The 22,141-nt window shown below is 38.1% G+C and overlaps 1 protein-coding gene and 1 long non-coding RNA gene across 5 annotated transcripts in view; one reads left to right on the plus strand and one right to left on the minus strand.

Annotated features, from left to right (window-relative positions):
* ZFHX4 (zinc finger homeobox 4) overlaps positions 1–22,141 on the minus strand; it is a 149,332-nt gene that overhangs the window by 110,857 nt on the left and 16,334 nt on the right. For all 4 annotated transcript variants that reach the window (XM_075826103.1, XM_075826100.1, XM_075826101.1 and 1 more), the window contains exons 2-3: positions 5,594–8,214; positions 3,936–4,438 (exon numbers count right to left, since the gene is read on the minus strand). In XM_075826103.1, the coding sequence (XP_075682218.1) occupies positions 3,936–4,438; positions 5,594–8,168 (3,078 nt within the window). In that variant the 5' untranslated portion in view covers positions 8,169–8,214. The remainder of the gene's footprint in view (positions 1–3,935; positions 4,439–5,593; positions 8,215–22,141) is intronic.
* On the plus strand, positions 1,613–13,703 carry LOC142651424 (uncharacterized). The gene is made up of 3 exons (XR_012847623.1): positions 1,613–1,697; positions 12,486–12,795; positions 13,525–13,703. It is a non-coding gene; the product is annotated as an uncharacterized LOC142651424 (long non-coding RNA).

A 22,141-nucleotide genomic window follows, 5' to 3' on the forward strand; every position in this document is an offset into this window, starting at 1 on the left:
AAATAAACAACGAATCTGCAGCAAAATTTGCATACTTTATTCAGAAATGGTGGATTTTGCAGCGGACTTGCCACAGATTTCAGTTTTTGCATTGCAAAGGCTGAACTTCACAGTGAAAAACCGCTGCTTCTCCGCAACAGACTGCGCATGATGCAGAACGTAAATTCCGCACCGCCAGCTAGTTTCCGCAACGTCTGCACTAAGTTACCTCAAAAGCAATGGAAGCCAAAGGAAAAAAAAAAAGTCTGCTGTAGATTTCGACTGCGGCCTGTCCGCAGCAAATCTGCCACATCTGTATGTGCCCTTATAGTTCCATACCGTATAGATGTCTGATGGATTGTGGCTCAGGCCTTCTTCTGAGTTGAATTGTTTTTGAATCTTATTGTTTTGCAATAAATCTGGTTTAATAGGCTTTGGCTATTAGGGGGTTAAGTTTTTCTCAAAATCTGCAGGACTACAAATATTTCCTGGAATGCAGAACGCATGGATAATACATTTAAGTTTGTTTCTAATATAAACAGATATTTTATTGAGCCGCTATATTACATTCCTGCACTGGTTTTAATTGGTTACATTTTTTCTCAGCACAAAATTCACTAGCCAGTCATCCAAACAGAAAATCAGAAGTTACTATTCGCGTAAATGTACTTGCCAGGGTTTTTACCCATCCAGTCTTCTAAACCGACATCAAATATACAACAATAGGTTCACACAATTTCAGAATCTTGATTTAGAGGTAATTTGTATCTAATCACACATATTGTACTACAAACCTCATTTGCATATAGCTGGACAAGGGTGAGGGTTATTGTCCAGAACATGTCCATCAATGCAAATATTAATGGATTCTCTTATAAACTACATTACATTTTAGGCCATTGTCCTTCACAACTTTTTTATGACTATATGTACGAACTATATGTGTGTGTGTGTGTGTGTGTGTGTGTGTGTATATATATATATATATATATACACACACACACACACACACACACACACACATATACACACACATATGTGTATGTATGTATATATATTATATATACATATATATACATATATATTATTATTTTTTACTTTGTAACTACCCTGCTCTAGGTATATGCATGCCAGTATGGCCAGCGGATAGTCTGTTCAGAAGATCAGGATATATTCGGTTCATGTGATATACTGTAATCTGGCAACAAGTTAAATAGCAGCTCGGCTTGTGCAGGATGAACTATTACTTATTTGGCTGTTTAATCAAAGGTGACATTTAGGTAAAGGGTATAAGTTAAAATAACTTAAATATTTTTTTAACTCCCCCACACATCTTCTCAGATTACAGGCCTGTAAGCGGAGGAAGCTACACTAGCTTGGTAAAGTACAGTGTAACCCATGGGCTGCTGGAGCATACCACTAAAAGCATCAAATCTACATTCGTTTATATACAGTAGGACTGCCTTCTGTTGCAGGGTCTGGATCCTGCTCTCTGGGTTTAGGAAGACTATTAGGAGACTATGATTAATTTGTAACTGGTCACATATAATCAGGCCGTTGCTTAGTAACAGTAACAGGCACTGCACTATGCAGGTGACCACACCAGATCTCCGCGCTGCTGCGACCACCAGTGTTGTCACTCAATATACTGAAGAAGAAGTGGTGCTGTGAGGAGGCGATTAGCTGCCATTTCCGGGTGTTGGATACAATATTTTAAGGTATATATAATAGGCAATAGCCATTAATTGTGTTTATGATCCAATATTCTGAGGCAGACTAACACTGAGTTACAAACTATTTAGCACTGGGCATCTTACCCACAACTGGACCAGGTGGGCTCATCTGGCCACATAGCAGCATTGATTTCTGCCATTGGAGCTGGATACTTTTATCTGAGCTAAAGGGGACTGCTTTTAAAAAATAAAATAAAAGTTTCCCAACACAGCTTACAATTATAGGTATCCTATCTATCTATCTATCTATCTATCTATCTATCTATCTATCTATCTATCTATCTATCTATCTATCTATCTATCTATCTATCTATCTATCTCATATCTATCTATCTCATATCTATCTATCTATCTATCTATCTATCTATCTATCTATCTATCTATCTATCTATCTATCTATCTATCTATCTATCTATCTATCTCATATCTATTTATCTCATATCTATCTATCTATCTATCTATCTATCTATCTATCTATCTATCTATCTCTCTATCTATCTCTCTATCTATCTATCTATCTATCTATCTATCTATCTATCTATCTATCTATCTATCTATCTATCTATCTATCTATCTATCTATCTATCTCATATCTATCTATCTCATATCTATCTATCTATCTATCTATCTATCTATCTATCTATCTATCTATCTATCTATCTATCTATCTATCTATCTATCTATCTTTGCACTTTTTACTATTGCTTTCTCTGAATACTTTTACACATATTCTTCTTTATATGTGTATGTGAATATTTTCAGGAGACAAGGCCATAATTATTGATTCACATCTAATGCACTTGCCTTAGCATATCTCTAAATTGTTATTTAATTGAACACTTGAATCCGAAACATCCATGTGATACCTGTTAGCCTTGATTTCCACTACATGTAAAAATATATTAACCCATATAACTGGATATATAGCCTGTTTGAGAAGACTTTTGTATACTACTCTTAAAGTATAGTTTGGTTTAAGCAGAAACTGGTGCCGGTCTAATGCTGTTATAGCAAGGCCTAGCAGCTTCAGACGTGCATGATGAATGCTATTGATTATTGATTGCACATGGGAGGTGTACTTGCCAGTGAACAGTCCAGCGTTAAGCAGCCGTCAGCAGCAAAACTGACAGCAAATCATTTTCGCAGTCGAGAGCTACTTAGAAGAGATGGGTGGGCTCACTCTACCTTAGGCAAACTATGACAAGTATAACTGGAGATTTCCTATAGCGATCGCACATATTTTATTTGCCTATCATTCTTGTAAGCTAAAATCCTCATTCATTGTAAAAACCAGTCTAACTATATTATACATATCTCAAAGTAAAAACAGAAACGGAGTATTCACGAAAAGACGGACAAATAATAATGCCTATAAAGACAGTGTAGAGGAATGATAATCAGCAATAGTATGGTAACACATAATGAAAACACTAAGTACTGTAATTATGGCCCGATAAAGTGTCGTATCATTCCCCATGTGAACCACAGACATAAAAGGGAATATAATAAAAAAGGGTAACACATGGTATACAAAACTCTTTACACTAATTTAGACAAAGAAAGAGCGAGAGAGAGAGAGAGAGAGACAGGGAGAGGGAGAGAGAGAGAGAGACACAGAGAGAGAGAGAGAGGGGGAGAGAGAGAGACGGAGAGAGAGAGAGAGAGAAGAAAATAAAATTAAAAAAACATAAGAATTAGAGTGTGTGTGAAAGAGATAAAGTTGGAGAGCGAGAGAGAGAGACAGAGACAGAGAGAAGAAAATAAAAAACACAAGAATTAGTGTGTGAAGAGATAAAGGTACAGAGCGAGAGAGAGACAGACAGAGAGAAGAAAATTTTAAAAAAATCATAAGAATTAGAGAGTGTGTGAAGAGATAAAGGTACAGAGAGAGAGAGAGAAAGAGAGAGAGATACTTTGTATTGAGATGGAACCATCACCACCACCACCACCAAGTAATACTCAGCTCATCATAATATATAAAAATAAAGGTAAAGTATCGTATGAACTCTTATGTATCAAAATTGTTAGAGGAAAAAATAGCCTCTGACAACCCATCAGAATTCATTTTCTAAACTGGACTACAGAAATGAATTACAGCCCCCGGTTGCTATTGGCAACACCAACTTTTTCTCAGAGAAAATGTCGATACTTTAGTTTTATTTTATTGCTCAAACTATTAAACCCAAGAGGCAAAAGAAGAAGAAAGCCACCATGTTCTCTTACCTTGTACAGCCGCACAGCCGCCTCATGCCTGTGATTGGTGGTGTGTAAGCGTAATTTATCCACGCTGTTGGTGTAGTAATCACAAGCATTGCACTTCAGATGCACCGGGTTACCAATAGCGATGCACTTCAGTCTCCACTCATTGCTCTTGCCCCCTTCTTTGATATGAGCCACCAGTTGATACTTTTGCATATGTTTATCAGTTTTGCAGTGGAGCTGGAAGTTGGCTTTCAGCTGAGTGTTGTAGTTACACAGCTTGCACTGGTAGATGTCTCCAATTACAGCTCTCCATTCCTCTTCAGGGAGAGAGCGCTCGTTGCTCACATGCACATTCAGGGCCTCCAGGCTGTCAGAGGTGAATTTGTTGCAAACAGCACACTGGAAAAGCTTCAACGTAGGGTCACTGATATAAGGTGACAGCTCTCCTGTAGTAAGGAGGGACAGGTCATCACCCATTAGCTGACCACTGGCAAGTCGGATTTCAGGCGGCAGCTCATTATTTACTACGGAGAAAAGGGGAGAAAAAAAAATGAAAAGAGGAACTTGGAGACCAGGAAGCAAAGCATATGCACAATGGAATCCCTAAAATAAAGCCTCAGCCAGGAGTTTGCCTTCTCTGGAGCTTAAACTATAAAAAGCTGTAATAGGATTGAATCAGGATCAATTACAATCATCCCTTTCAACTTTTAAATTCCCTCATCAGATAGCTTTAATTACTCCTACTGGGCATGATGTCATTCAGGAATTTGTATTTTCAAAGCCAGAAAAGGTGATCAATAAAATAACAAAACAGGAATGCTTTGCCACATCCCCTAGATTAATTTACAGAGAGCTAATTGTAGTCCCACTAAATAATTGACAATGAATTCTAAATAGCCCATTGCATACTTTGCTAAAAACAAATGTGGTCTTCATAGGTGTAGTCAGTCAGGTTACTATATATGAGGCACATGGCTCATACTGCCCAACCTAATAAAAACCACAATGCTAATAATCGTCTATAAAATAATGTTAAAAAGCAAAGCAATGTTCTACTGCAATTCATGTATTGGAAAGAGACAGTAAGGCCAGGCCTGGGCTACACCTAGACTTTTTGTAGCACTACTGATTGAGTTTGACTCTTGAGTGACAGCTGCAGTCCACAAGATTACATGCAATTCAATGTATTACTTTGGACTGCAGCTGTAGCTCAAAAGTTAAAGTCAATCAGTAGTGCTACAAAAAGTCTAGGTGTAGGCCTGGCTTTAGTCAAGCTGCCTGAGTATCTGCAGCTGTTACAGAACTACCACTCTCAGTAAGTTGTGCCAGTCAGTAGTTCAACAAGAGCCACATGTTGTTTAAACCTTCCTTACATTATACTGCCTTTAAAATACAAGAAAATCGCTTAAAGCTGCATTGGTGCTTTATAAAATAGTGATATTCTGTTTTACCCAAAGTTAGCTAGTTATATCTAACCATCATTTATTGAAAATGGCATGACAAAACAGTTTTTTGACAGGTGATTGCTAAACTACACTACAAATTCACTCTTTATAGCAAATTTTAGGAAGAAGAGCTTCACTTATTACAAAAGAATAGATTTGTCTATTGAGTATTGGCAATAGTTATAATGCATAACACACAAGATGATTGACATGTAAGAAACATTAAGTACTGACCAAGTCCTGGAGCTAATGCTGCAGCTGTGGCAGGGTCAAGCTGGAATGGGTTAATCATCATGTGGGGGTCAGCTGGGCCTTCCAGTTTCATCCCAGTCAGGCCTATATTTTGGGCTAGGTAGTACTGATAAAGCTCTGCCTCAGCTGGTGCAAGGCCTAAGTGCAGATTGTGCTGGATCTGTTTCATGTTTTGCTGCAAAAGCATCATGTTGTGCATGTGCTTTTCACTTGTCATGTGAATACGGAGATTTCTTGCCACATTAGTTTCATAATCGCACACCTCACAACGCCAGGTGGGTTTTTGTTTTGGTTTCGATGGAGATGGTGTCCCACAGCCACTGAGACTTGTATTAGGTGCTGGGGATGAATGGCCATAGACCGGCTCACCATTCCCATTCTGTAGGTTCTGGACATTATTTAGGTGCTTGTCTGACTGCATATGAATACTGAGGTTGCCTTTGGTAGTTGTAGAGTAGTTACAAACCTCACAACGGAAGGGTTTATAGCCACAAGTGTAACTTTCACCCCTGGCAAGCCGAGGGTGCGGCTGTCCATTCTTACAATAAGAGCAAGTGCCAGTCGACTCTGGATGTTTCTCCTTCATATGGGCCTCTAGAGTCTGCTGATACTTATAGTGCCAGTTGCATTTGGGGCATTTTAGAGTTTTGCAAGAGTTTCTAGAATGCATCATTGTCATGTGGCCACCCAATGACCTTGAGGACCCCAGGACTGTGTCACATTTTGGACACTCTATACCATTTCCCGGTGAGCCCTCATTTATGCCGGGTGTGACAGGTACCAAGCTATGCTGGTGAGGAGTATTAAAATGATCTTCTTCTCCTCTAACCAGTTCATTTGGTGAAAGAGAATTTGCACAGTCTTTTCTGGCACTTGCATCCTCAAAGTCCTTGCCACTAATATTAAAGCTACCAGCAACATTGCTATTAGTTCTTAGTACAGCAGTTTGCTTTTTCCTTTCTGAATCATCAGAAACAGTCACAGAGGATGAAGAGGTCCCCTTTTCAATAAATTTGAGCACACTGGATGATAAAGGAGAAATGCTTTGGTTTAAGAGAGGGAAATCTTTGCTATCAATACTATCTGCTAGGTCACCTAAAACCTCCTCCTCATTGAGTTCATTCGAATATGAATCATCGTCTTCATCTACCTCTTCAGCAGGCTCACTTTTAATAGGGAGCTCCCCATGAGGATATGAGTTACTGGTCTCTGTTTGCCTTTCACAGTTGATGTCTTGGTTTTTGCTGTCCACCTGCTTGTTTAAGTCAGATGTTAAGTGGCTGTGGGACACAGAGGTAATTGGGGTGCTTGATTTTGGACAAGGCAAGCCTCCCAAATTAACTTCAGCCTTTGGCATTTGGTTGATCCCATGTAACTGCTCTGTTGAACCAGCGGAACTTGCACTTCCTTTCAAAAATGCAAATCCTGCCTGCAAAGAGTCACCATTTTCAACATGAAAAGCACTCCATAAACCACGGTAGGTTGAATCGGGGCCTATGAGGTTTGTAGTAGAAAAATGGGGGAAAACAGAATTGGGTTTTTTTGGTTCCAGAAAGCTTATAAGAGGTTCTTTGTCCTTGCCAATCCCCTGTATTATGGCAGACACATATTTATTGTTGAGAAGATTTTGCTCCTCATCATTAAGGGTCATCCGATGATCATGCACAGCATGGGTTACAAATGACCTAATATAACCAAATGACAACTTGCACAAGAAACACATTAAAACAGGTTTCCTTTTCCCATCACTAACACAACCATCAAATTTAGACAAGTCCACATTGTTTGGAACATCTTTGGACACACAGGAGTTTTTGGCTGAGCCATCACTGGTAAGATAGTCTTTTTCTCTCTTATGTCGGAGATCATAGACACGGAAACTGTGCAAGACAGGACCAACTCCTGCTAATGCTGAGGTATTTGGGAAAGCCTGATCGGCCATAAATGGTTTCCCGAGGGATGAAGCAATATGAAAAGTGTTAATGATCTGTGGGTAGAAAGACATGGATGCTGCAACAGACTGATCACTCTTCTCTCCAGCTGCTGAAAGCGAGTCCAGAAACATAGCTGTAGAAAAGAGTTTATTATTCGCTCCTGTTTGTGCATTCTGCCCACTATCTTTGGAGTCCTCAATTATATAAGCTGATCCATCAGGCTGGTAAACTATGTCCCCTACTAAATTCTCCACATCACTGTCCTCTATCTCGCTTATTTCGCTATCATTTTCGTCCTTCAAGACAGGAAGGCGAGCGTTAGGGCAGTGGTGTTCCATGTATTTCTGTAAACTGGGGAACGCTGTGGCACATTCGTTGCAGGGTATCTCTTTTGCTGAGTTAACCTGAGTGGCAACTGCATTCTCCACGCCAAAACCCAGCAAGATTTCACTTTTGCGATCATCCGTTCTCAGGTTGTCATCTGAAGAGCTGTTTTCTCTGTCAGACTCCATCCCTGCGACTCTTTCGGGCACCTCATTATCAAGTTGTGTGGCGCTACATAGCTTTGATGTGCTCTGCCCATTTTCTTGCCTTGATATAGTAGGGGAGTCACAGGTTTCCATGGCAATTGCTACATGTGGATCTCATTTCATCCAGCCTGTTAGGGACCTGGATAAAAAAATAAGGTTGAGAGAAGACATTTGTATTAATAATGGTTTTGGTGTGATAAAAAGAGGTTATAGCGTATGAAATGACTAAAATGTCTGACTGGTACCCAGGGGATACGCACATAACAATCTGTCCTGGTTATAGTGAATATTTACATTTATTACATATGCATTTTGTTTATGCATGATATAAGTTTCCAGTAGACAACCAACTGAGCAAATCTCTTGTAAAAGTGGACTTTTGATTGTAATGTACTGAAATGTTACAGTAGCTTTTACACATCTACTTTACGCTTTTATGCCGTATATGTACAATGCAATGGCACATTGGCTTTCATGTATTATCTTATCAGGCAGCATGCATTTATCATATTATAATAATATTAATACTACATAGATAATATAGGATTGTCAATATTAGATAGACAAATTGGTTTTCCAACTATTGGGAAACTATGCTTTCAATCCATCTTATTAGAAGATACACCTAGAGTTAGAGCCTTACAGGAACTGGTGAGCCGCCACCACCTAGTCTACCTTTGACTTATACACTCTATAGTGGTAGGCGTGAGAACACCCCCCCCCCCCCATTAGCCAGAGGGAAGAACTGCTAACAAAGAGCAACTATTGATCTGGCAGATCTAGCCCATCCATTTATTACATTGCCGCCAATTTCTTTGAATTGCCACCATGTAACACTATATTTCTCCTGCAGGGAAGATGTGTGGCTAGCCGGCACTTCTCCTGGCTGTTAGCGGGAGGTTTTGGAAGCGGGGCCACCTTCAATTAAAAAAAGGAGTTGTCATAAGGACCTTATTAAACACTTTATATATTTTGTTTTCACATGAAATACCCCAAAAAAAGTTTATGATATTATAAGATCGGCATATTGGATATAAGAACTTGATTGAAACTTTTTTTTATCCATAAAAAAAAGAACTGTAGAAATTTCCAAGAAATAAATAAATCAATAAATATCTAAAACAATAGATTTATTGTTTTCTGCTAATAATTACAAATGATCTTTTCCCGATTATCTTTACAAATAAACTTTGCTTGGCTAAAGGTCAGTTTAGGAGACAAAATGTAGAGTTCAAGGATTTAATTTTTTACAGTAATCAAATCTAATTGCGTCAGTTATGTCAGAATGGGAGAATTATCACATACATCAGACCATTTGCATAGATTGAAAATGAATCAAAATTAGTTTTGGTATCATTGATGGCTAAAATGACAGTCTAATTGCTTCTGCATCCAGCGCCACAAAGCTTGGTGTGTAATTTTAATCATTGATGAGTTACAGGTTAATTACGCTCGTGGAATGCATGAAGATTTAAACCCCTTTGAAATAATTTGATCACAAAGAGCATGAAAGAGGAATCATTTTCTAATTAGTAAACACAGACATGTTTACCTTGGGATGGCAAATTTGTGCACAAACACCATGTGCACAAAAACAAAAAGGCACTGATCTGGATCAAATATATTACACAATATAAGTGCACAGCATATTTCCTAGTACTAATGTTGTGCTGTCTCTTGTGTCAGTGGCTAAAGGTGAGTGCATTAAAAAAGCTTCAAATCCAAACTCCACCTTCTTGGTTCATTTTCAGCTGATTTGCAGATCATTAATGGGGTTTTTAGCTAATGCCCATATCATAATACGAATGTAGTCAGCACAAACATAAAAAAATCATCTTGTCGTCTGATAACTCTCAATATGTAGAGTGTATCTCAGTCAGGCTGGTGCCTGATGTGCATTTGATAACCTCAACACAATTCAAAATAGATGTTGAAAAGCATAAGGCTAATGAATATGATATGTCCGTTAAGAAAGAGACCTAACTGGAGGGAGGGACCAGTCACATACCTTACCCCAGCAATCACTATACATAGAGAAGTTTACCAATCTAACTAGTACTGTTGCCATAACAAACATCTCTATACATTACCCGACCCAAATTAATCAAACACCCCTTAAACAATGACATCAGATTTCAGTCACAGTTATATAAACACATATGCACTTCACTAAAGAAAATATATATAAAAAAATAAATAGAATTTCTTTGAACTAATGGGAACTGCTTGTGGATAGGTGATGTATATTTGTGCAAGTCAGTCAACAGGAGAAAATAGGAAAAAGTTTCTTATTTGGTGGTCTGATTAAAACATACGATATAAATAATTACAGAAGTTATTCCACAAACAGATGTTACATTTAATTAATACTCCTGTCAACTCAAATACTTTTTTGAGGTGTCAGTGTAGACAGCCCAGGAGGAAAATTTCAAGCTTCGCAGCCATAGCTTTCTTCAAAAAGTTTTAGCAAAGTTGTGCTGAAAAGTAAACAGTAACCCTGCCACTGCAAACACTTTAAAGTTCTCTGCTGAATACAAAACAGAAGCACAAAAAAAAAACATGGCTTATGCAGAAGTCTTTCATTCCAAAACTGATCCACAAAAAAGTGTCACAGTCTGCAAGGTACAGTAAATGAAAAAAAAGACTCACATTCCAAGAGGGAACAGCTAAAATGAAAATAAAGCAAACAAACACTATAAAACACATACCTCAGTACACAAGAAGAAGCTGTTCTGGTAATGTATAAAGAGGTAACTTTAATGCCCAAATTCTTTTATCAAAATTTGGATGAAAGAACGAACCAGTAGTGAAATTATTGACTTCAGCTTCCCCTCAGCAGTGTTTTACATGATTACTGAGCTCTTTGAAAGCTAAAAAAAAAACAAAAAAAACCCAAAAACCTACCCAGAAATCTCTTGTAATAAAACTAAGGCACTTGCTGAACAATGGGAGCTGAAATTCCTCTGTATTTAAAATGCAGAATTCTGATTAGAACAAAAATCACGGTGTACTCCTGTTTTTAATTGAGATTGTCCCAGCCTTCTTCTACGGTCCAGTGAGACAGTGTTTGTGAAATGATTAAAAAGAACGTGATCTGATCAAGAGGATAGGATGAAAGGAAAGGAATGCTAGGTTAGCCACACTGCTTAGAACTCAGAGAGAGAAAACCAATGGGCTTCTTAGCCTATTGTTTTTTGTATTCCATCTGCTATTTGACCATCTCAAATACTTTGTCATCAATTCTCCTTTTTGAGAAAGGGTTAAAAGTTGCCCACTTGTGACATAATGTGCTACCAACCTACAAATCTTTATAAGAGGAAAAAAAAAAAGAGAGTAAATAAATAAAAATCCTTGAATTATATCAAGTTTCCAAAAGGTCATCACTGTCTCTGCTATGGCCTTTTCCCCATACCAAATCCTCTATCAATATGTCATAGAGAGTTAGGCAAAGACAAAAGAGAAGCTCAGTGTGAAAACTGCACATATATCTAATCCTGACAAAGGAATGAATAGGCCTTCACAAGTATAATTATACTTGTTTATTTGTTACCACGTACAGAGGACTGATGAAAAAATCCATCAAAGTGGTATTATGCAGACACCAAGAGCTTCTTTTCTTTAGTGACTAAAGCCACATTGAAGCTTAAATTCCTTATTGTTAAATTCAGGAGGAAAAAAAAGCGATTTTGGCCGGACTCTCTTTGCATCAGCTGCTGACAGATCTTTTGTACAAGGGAGAGTATTATTAGAGCCATTAGCTAGAAACTCTTTGCTGGTACCTTTTTTAGCCAATGTCAAAAATCCTTGACTATGAAGTAGTGTATTTGGTGGTAAAAGGGGTGGATTTTAGCTCAATTGACTTTTGCCACCACTGCACGTTCAACCCCCATCCTATTCTCCTATACCCAAAATAAAAGCTAAGTCATCATCAACATGTAGCTAACAAGTCAAGTCTAAATATTCAGTGGCCTTTTGATAACTCTAGCCACACAGCAAGACGCCTGGTAGAAACCTGTTCCTCACTAGCTGTTGGGAAAGTACAAGACCTACACCCTATAACAAACATATAGACACAGGTTATTTTTACCTCTGCCCTCAGTGAAAAAATTCTAAAGCGCCATACTAATCAAAAGCAACAGATGCCACCCCAAATCATAAAGACCCATAAAAAGGTGAGGGACTTAAAAGTTTTTAAAAGAACCTTATGAAATATGACGTGGGGTAAAATATGTAACAGATGAACTATTTAGTAGCCATTACACTTTAAAAGACCCTAAATCAGATAACCAAGTCATTGTTATTTTGGGGGGAGCGGGAGCAAAATAAGCTTTTCCTTAGTGGACAGAAATATATCAAAGTAAAAGCAATCTGCATAGTTAATGTCTTTGTGCTCTTTCCAATTTAAAACAGAAAAGCTGTAATTTTTCTTTGCTGGCAATCTGGAAACACTCTGGAGTTAATTACAGCTGATTCGTAGTGAACCGCACAAACAAAGGCCAGTCTATGTCCAGACAATTATACTGCATTAACCAGCTTAGTGCTTCCTGCTGATGGTTCAGGGTTCTTCCATTACACCCTTCTACCTTCCCAGCACGATAGAAAATGCTTCTGCAAGGAGGAATTAATGAAGAGAACTGCAGAAGAATGTGTGACGACCTCTTCTGACACAGCAAAAAAAAAAAAAAAACTTTCCACCCCTGTCACGACAAAAGGAGAAAAGGTAATTAAGTCTGAATAGAGGGATGTAACCAAATATTGTATGTCTTTAATGGTAGGCACATAAAAAAGAGATGGCTTACAAAGGCAGACGGAGAGTGCCATTCTACCTGATGACTACTCCTATCGCCCTCTCATCTTTTTCTTCTGCTCCCTCCAGGCCATAGAAGCTAAAAGCTCATATTGTTTTAATTTTCTAATCAAATCTTATGTGGCTGGCGACTTTTGAGTTTTCTTTTACATAGGAATCAAAGGAGGACAGATATCTTGAGTATTATTTTGTAATGGGTTCTCATGTAAATTATGCAAAGAATGTCAACATCTTTATTTATTGAGTTATATTAAAGTGTACTACTCCAATGTCAGAACACAGTTGAAGTTGAATGAGGTTACTTGTCCCGCACGTGATTAGAGAAGTTTGTCTTATGAACATATTCTTTTGGCAGATACAAGTTGCCTTGTCCCCTTGGTACATCTCCATAGCGCTTACAATCTGATCTTGGTTCAGTGAGCAGCTGATCACAGCTCTGAATGGCAAGCTATGGGCTGGACAAAGTGCAATAAGTATGGGGTCCCAGGCTATGCAATGTATTTGAAGTTACAAGACTCTATGACATGGAGATACCACCATTTGGCCAATGGATTCCTTTCTTTTAAGTTTATCAAGTTCATTCTACAGCTTTTGCTGTTGGTCTGGATTTAAGCTCTGACTCATGTTCTTTTTTCTTCCAAGAACATTTCAGAATCAATATGCAAGAAGTGAGAGCAATTACTTGTAAGTTGCCTCAGTAAACAAACATGCATGAAACATTTGGAACACTGTCTTATATGAACAAAAGACAAGAGTGCAAGAATAATTATTTCCATACAATTAACAAAGCAGAACAGCATTAGTCTACGAGCCGCTGCCAAGAAGCCAAGTATTAAGAATTTTTGTTGTTAAACATAAAACAGGTCCGCCATTGAAAGGTTGTGGTTGACCCATTTCAGCTAGATTTGGAAACTCCTCAAAATTGGAGGGGTCGGTAACCCTCCAAAATGAAACAGTGCAGAGATGTAAATGATGAAATGTCATTTGATATGGGCTGTAAGAGGTGTGTATTAAGAGCTCTTATATGGCTTTCTTAAAAAAAAAAATACCTACAAGAACATGAGCATGTTAGACATGCCCTTTAACAATGAAAGTATTACTGCAGTGGTATTTATTTTTAGTAAAGAGTATGCATATGGCAATAGTGGACAACTGTGCTCTACATATACTCATCATTGCCTGTGTCTAGATGTTGCTTCAAAATAATCCAAAGCCCGAATTCTGGGAAACCATACTTAAAGGGTTGTCTAGGTTGGGGGGATGGTTTTTATACTGATGATCTATTCACAAGGTCATCAGTATATGATCGTGGTTGTCCGACACTTGAACCCCACACCAATTAGCTGTGCCGACTGCCTCCGGGCACCAGAAGTTATGCAGGGTCGGTGCCGGAAGCAAAAGGCTCCTGCTGGGTTACTGCAGCTCTGCTATTATTCACTTAAATAAGAGCAGAGCTGCAGTACTGCCGCACGGCCGCTATACAGTTGTCGCAGCCTTCTACTTAGGGCACCGACCACTGCATAGCTTCCGGAGGCAGCCAGAGCAGCTGATCCGTGCGGGTCCAGGTTTCGGTCCCCCACTGATTATATATTGATGGCCTAGCCTGTGGATAGGTCATCAGTATAAAAAAATGCCCCCCATCCTGGAAAACCTGTATAAGTACATACTTCCTACACATTTTCCCTTTTGAGAGTCTAAATTAGGAAGATTCCATGTTAACAGACATGATATTATTGACTCTAAAGCTCCATTTTCCTCAACTTTCCGACCTGTGGCAGTATTTCTTTGGACACCATAGCATAGACTTGGGAAGAACATAATCTATGTGTAGTGTAGAAAGGATATCTTACTTTTTACCTAAACAGCAGTGGAATTTCAGAGTAACACAGTATATTTTGTCTTCATAGTAAATTTTTGAAAGGTTCCCCTAAAATAAAACACATAATTTGAAACAAACATTTGTGGTGGGAATGGAGATTCTTAGTCTAGAAAATCAGCACAATAATATATTTCTTTCCAATCAATCTAATCAGACCAAAGTGGTGATGGCAAAAATCCGATAAGTGCACCGAAACACAATGCAAATAATGTGTATTTCTGTAAGATAGAGACCCGTTGAGCCTTAAGCATTAATCGCATCTCTTGGTCTCATCTATGCAAAGCAGGATTAGAGCTAAAATGATGACTTCTTAATCCCTTTGATTTTCCTTTACTAAATAAATATTAATCTAAAAATCAGAAAGGTTCTGCCAGGTATTACAATACACACAATGTACATTAGGAAAATACTTAACGGTTATGTAAATTGCACTCAATTTTACAAGCTGCTCATTGATGAGACTGGTCCCAATCCATTTTCTCTTCAACTCTCAAAAATCCCTCTCAGATTTGAAAGTTTAAGTTCATAATCCTACTAAACAGAAAGATTAACCTTGGAATCCATTAAGTCTTTCTTGAAAGAAATTCACTACATTAATCATGTCAGAGAATTAACAAATCATATTACCATGTTTATTTATATGTCAATACTTTCAACCTGTAAATCCACCACAACACAACCCGTTTCTTGGTAGAACTTCAGCAGGAGCGGAAGTGTTACTTCAAAACGCTAAGGAATATAGATGAACAGGACAATTTCTTGTTACAAATGATTTACTTGTTCTTTAATATTGTTTATTCATCCTGTGTACAAAACTATTACCACTGGAGTCATTTTAGAAATGTCAATAACGTAACAGAGAATTCTAACCTGAGAAATGAACGAAAATATTGTATCCCACAGTTGAGTGTTTTATGACCGTCTTTATCTGTTGCCCCATAGGCAGTATACAGAATTGTAGTTTTCTGTTAGCCTAGTGCAACAGCAGGGATATGTAGCTACTCCACTATTAGATAATTTGCCCTCAAATAAAGGAGACCTACACTACCGTTCAAAAGTTTAGGGTCACTTAGAAATTTCCTTATTTTTGAAAGAAAAGCACAGTTTTTTTCAATGAAGATAACATTACATTTATCAGAAATACACTCTATACATTGTTAATGTGCTAAATGACTATTCTAGCTGCAAACGTCTGGTTTGTAATACAATATCTACATAGGTGTATAGAGGCCCATTTCCAGCAACCATCACTCCAGTGTTCTAATGGTACATTGTGTTTGCTAACTGTGTTAGAAGGCTAATGGATGATTAGAAAACACTTGAAAACCCTTGTGCAATTATGTTAGCACCGCTGTAAACAGTTTTGCTGTTTAGAGGAGCTATAAAACTGACCTTCCTTTGAGCTAGTTGAGAATCTGGAGCATTACATTTGAGGGTTCGATTAAACTCTCCAAATGGCTAGAAAAAGAGAGCTTTTATGTGAAACTCGACAGTCTATTCTTGTTCTTAGAAATGAAGGCTATTTCATGCGAGAAATTGCCAAGAAACTGAAGATTTCCTACAATGGTGTGTACTACTCCCTTCAGAGGACAGCACAAACAGGCTCTAACCAGAGTAGAAAGAGAAGTGGAAGGCCCTGCTGCACAACTGAGCAACAAGACAAGTACATTAGAGTCTCTAGTTTGAGAAATAGACGCCTCACAGGTCCTCAACTGGCCGCTTCATTAAATAATACCCGCAAAACACCAGTGTCAACGTCTACAGTGAAGAGGCGACTCCGGGATGCTGGCCTTCAGGGCAGAGTGGTAAAGAAAAAGCCATATCTGAGACTGGCTAATAAAAGGAAAAGATTAATATGGGCAAAAGCACACAGACATTGGACAGAGGAAGATTGGAAAAAAGTGTTATGAACAGACGAGTCGAAGTTTGGATCACACAGAAGAACATTTGTGAGATGCAGAACAACTGAAAAGATGCTGGAAGAGTGCCTGACGCCATCTGTCAAGCATGGTGGAGGTAATGTGATGGTCTGGGGTTGCTTTGGTGCTGGTAAAGTGGGAGATTTGTACAAGGTAAAAGGGATTTTGAATAAGGACGGCTATCACTCCATTTTGCAATGCCATGCCATACCCTGTGGACAGCGCTTGATTGGAGCCAATTTCATCCTACAACAGGACAATGACCCAAAGTACACCTCCAAATTATGCAATAACTATTTAGGGAAGAAGCAGGCAGCTGGTATTCTATCTGTAATGGAGTGGCCAGCGCAGTCACCAGATCTCAACCCCATAGAGCTGTTATGGGAGCAGCTTGACTGTATGGTACGCAAGAAGTGCCCATCAAGCCAATCCAACTTGTAGGAGGGGCTTCTGGAAGCATGGGGTGAAATTTCTCCCGATTACTTCAGCAAATTAACAGCTAGTGCCAAAGGTCTGCAATGCTGTAATTGCTGCAAATGGAGCATTCTTTGACGAAAGCAAAGTTTGAAGGAGAAAATTATTATTTTAAATAAAAATCATTACTTCTAACCTTGCCAATGTCTTGACTATATTTTCTAGTCATTTTGCAACTCATTTGATAAATATAAGTGTGAGTTTTCATGGAAAACACAAAATTGTCTGGGTGACCCCAAACTTTTGAATGGTAGTATATTTAAAAAATAAAATAAAAAAATACTTGCTATACTGAGATATGACCACCTGAAGGTATGGGCCCAAAGCCTGAGGCTGAGCTACTGAGACGTTTGGATGACACGTTTCCTTAAGAATTCTGCCAGTTGTACTGTCATGTAGACTTCGTGTGGACTCCAATCACTATCTACATCAATATCTATAGCGAAACTTGCTTAAAAGTGGAATTTTGTCGATAGTTGTGTACATAATGTATGGAGACTTCAATCCACACAAGTTCTCCATTACACTTTTTGAGAACCAAGGGAGACCTAGTTAAATTAAAACTGAGCAACATACTGTACATGGCAATTAGTAGGAAATCTGCAGAATATACCTCAAAAGTCAAGCCTTGTTCACATAGTTCTTTTCAAGTCATAAAGTTTATCATTAAGTTTGTGTGAGGAAGTGTTAGTATATTAGAATTTTCTGTAAGTTGAGTGCATTAGAAAAGAGTCCATACAGAATAAAATTCCCTATTTTCATAATGATTTAACTCCATTTATTGTTAACATTGGGTGACAGATGTATAAATGCCCATGCGTCTGAGGAAAGAAGGACATAATGTCCATATTCTTCCTTTTAAAGTGAACCTGTCACCACTATTCCCACTACAAAACAAGCAAGGGGTAGCATACATGTTCTCTAGATAATGCTAGGTGTTACCCTCTTTGATTCTATAAATTGCTCTATAGCAAAGCTTGAACCCCATCATGTCAGTGGCTGAAAGTAAAGTGTAAAAAAACAGTCCAAGAGTAAAGGCCCTTGCTTCCGATCATTACCCTGTGTAAACCGGGCAACGATAAGCCGATCAATGGGCAAATGCTGCCGACACGATAGAAACGTATGAGGACAATCGATCGTGGTAACAATTACTCATCCTCATACATAGCTCCTTGTGAAACGAGCAAACAAGTACGAACTGTCTCGTTGATCACCGCTCACGTACACAGCCCATATCGGGCCATGTAAGAGGACCCTAAAATGGATCTCCTCTCTGTCTGAGGCTCCTTAATGCATCATTTACATTCAAAGCAGAAAAGATCTTCGAGCTCCAGCCTCCCCTATAGAGCATTGATAAAATCCATACCTTCCCCACATAAACGGTTCTTATACTTCTACTTCTTTATCACCCACCTTCCCTGGCCCCCCTTTCCTCTGTTGAATTTTTGAACAAAAACCACCAACTATGTACACTAATGTTTCTTAAATGTACAATGCTTGCCCCCCATTTTCTCCTATATATTGTTGACTCTTGTATAATTGGGCGTCCTTTTTGGGAGAGCCATCGTCTCTAGTGGTATCACTAGAACACAAGTAGCTTGAAATGCATATTTTATAATCAAACCCATATCAGCCCTTTTATGTTGCTTAGGCTACTATTTCTCTTTGTTTTTTGATACGCAATTCTGGTGTTGCTGAGTTTTTATATCAACAGCAAGGTTTAAAAAACAAATACATACTGTGCTTCTTTGAACCGAAGTTCACTTTTTCAAAGGACACAAACACAAGCATTGTAGTGTGCCTGCCATAATGGTTCATTAATAATTATTAGTGTGGTGAAGAAACAGAAGGACATTGAGTCAGCAGGGGTTTAGAAGTAATCAAAAGTAATTTTAAGGCTCCATTCTTTGATAGAAGAAGCCTTAGTGATGCTTCTGTCTACATATATATATACTTGGTCGAGCTATACAAAGTAGTGTGTTCATATCCACATGGGAGGAGGGACCCCTGTTGTTTTAACAAAGCAAGTCAGAGTTTTAAGGCATCATTAAACAATTAGACGATGAAGTTGGTCCTATGAAACCATAATTTACGACTATGTTCTAACAGCATCCCAACAATAAAGTTTCTATTCTTTGGTTACTACAAAAAAAGTTTGTCTGAAGCCTAACACCACTGTAATTATCTTCATAAAACTAATCACAGGCCAGGTATTTCGGGAAACATTCCATTTCTATTAGCAACCCTCCAAGTCATGATGATTTAAAAAACAGGCTGTGTAGGGCTGGGAGAAAGTATATTTAAAGCCTTTCAGTACATATTTAAACAGTGTGCTCAACACCCCTTACTAGTGATGCTGGTCAGGCAATTAACAGATGGTGTCTAGATCTTACAAAAGCCAACACTCAATATGGTTTATTAGGATTCAGCACTTTGTCGAAGGTGCATCATTGAGGGAAAATATGTCTTTTAACGACTTTTAAAGCCCACAGACTTTTTAGGGTTCGTTGTGGGTGTGGGTACGGGGTGTCTAATAGTCAATAGTTTCATTTTATTACATTACTGCACACTACCTCTTTTGGTTATAGGTTATTAATTCACTTAGTTTGACTTGTTTTTTTTATGATGCATAAATGAGAGAAGACAGATTAGTTCTGGAAAGCGTCATCTTTTTGTAATTTTTTTTATTTTATTTTTTTTTGCTTTGCACCGAGGCTTAATTTGTCTGTTGTGTAGAAGTGAAATGAGCAATTCGGTAATTAACTTTTGTGTTTTTAGATGTATGAACCTTAATTAGATTTCATTATAAATAAACAAATGTCAACCACAATTATAAGGCCCTTGCTTTACCCTCACATTATCCCTTTTCAAACAAACTTGATGTCACACAAATTATAATCAAGCGGACAGCAATTCAGAGTTGAATTTTACATGATTTGCCAGTAACCTGATTACCTTAACTTCAATATCATTACAGGAAAAGTATTTTAAGATAAATAATTACCAGAATTCCAACAGGAGACAAGCTTAATTGTATTGATTCAGGAGGACCAGGCATAGTGGGAGAGAGCTGACGGAATAATGTTATCTTAAATCTACCCTTTCTATTAAAATGATATTGCCTGGCAGGAAAAAGGTAATCCGAGATAGGTGTATGAAAAATCAGATACAGAGCTCAAATAATTATTTTACCCAATTATCTTCTACAAGAAGCAACAAAATATCACTGTAGAGCAACCTTATGGAACTGAGTTGTTGGGGCTTTATTACAGAGTAGTTCATCTGTTATAGGCAAGAACAAGCAGATCTGCCAGGACATAATGGAGGTGAATGATTAGTTGTGTAGCACTGTGAGTGAACTTCTCCTCAATGCAATAAGAGTTAATTAAAGTTTACCACCAAACATCAACCAAAGTAGGATGTTGATCGTGTTTCAGCATTAAGTGCAAGCAGACAATGGTTGGCAGCAATTAGAACAGCTATCAAATGACCTGCATGATAATTATACATTCAAAACAGCTAAAAGAGCTGAAAAAAACTAATCAGCTTTCTTTTTTTTCTCTCTCGGCAACGACAATTCGAAGGGCAGGAAGCAGGTATCAGATTATTTCAGTTTAACACTGTAAATCAATAGAATTAAACAAGCAGGAGTTGTCTGAGTACATTATCTAGCAAAGAACAATTTACTGTACCTGATGGACGAGATCCTGAACCCATTCAATGAATGAGCACAAAAAGGCAAAGAGGATATGTTTCAATAAAATGTTCTGCGAGCCTGCTGATTAGAAGAATGACTATTTAGGCCATATACTTTTTTTTTTTCCCTGCTACATAATTAAAGCATTCTTTGCTGAATGTTAAAGCATTCGTCTCCGATGGTAAAAATGGCGACATTTTCCCTTATTTATTTAGTTTAAAATCGAATATTTAAAATGCTAGCATTTTATTATGTTATGTGTTCATTAAATAGAAATAATTTACATAAGAAAGGACATTTTATATTACTAGAAACTCTACCTCCTGGCGTCTGTGTACTAAACCTTTCTGTTTAATGTATGCAAGATAACATCAGTGAAAATTATTTTCATAAAATGGCTCAGTGCTTTGCATAGTTATTGGGCTGAAGCCTAAAGCTATTTTACAGATTTTATTTTCTACCCTTCCTAACAAACCTGATTTTCCCAACTAATACTGTTATGCTAGGGATTTGAGCACAGAGTTGGCTAATCCCAGTATTTCCCTAGAGCTGTATTTAAATCATGGCCCACTCCCAGTACAAAAGTGTCTCCAAAAGCCCTTCTGCCCCCTTCAGCACTCATACGCTCATTGGTCCTGACATTTTCACTTCAGACTTGACAAATGAGCCGACGGCTGTGATCAGATTGTGCTTTATCTAAGATATATCATTAACTCTCATCACTATCTCCTAATGTAGCTTCCCTCATTGAATCCCAGGGACGGTTTGATACACCGTTCAATGATATTAGGCATTAAGGGGAGAAATTGAATACTTGGGACAGTTTCCACCAATAATTAAAAAAATATATATACATTTTGCAAAGCATCAGTAATTGTAGCCTATTTCCGCGATTTATGCCATTGCTGGATTGAATAAGTTGTCTACTTATTTGGAAAAGGCAGACAAGCTTTCACTAATTTGCATCCAAATTTTGCATCTACACATTTTTCTACTTTCTTCATGTCTATGTAAAATATAGTTCTGCTTTCAATGCGTTCGGATTACAGACTGATACAAGTTATAGTCTATTGGTTAAGTATCAGTGTTGAGAGGTGCATTACTTGGAACATCTACCTTACATTGGCTTTGAACTAAAGTGCTAGTCAGTTTTGGGATCGGTAAGATCATAGGTTTCTTCTTATCGGCATGATCCCTCCCCCCATCTCCAGGGGCAGAGTCAAGAGCCCATATGAGGATATTGAAGAAATCAGAGGTGAGCCACTTCAGGTATATCACATGATGTCCCTG

Source organism: Rhinoderma darwinii, chromosome 5 (assembly GCF_050947455.1).
Source record: "Rhinoderma darwinii isolate aRhiDar2 chromosome 5, aRhiDar2.hap1, whole genome shotgun sequence".
Lineage (NCBI taxonomy): Eukaryota > Metazoa > Chordata > Amphibia > Anura > Rhinodermatidae > Rhinoderma > Rhinoderma darwinii.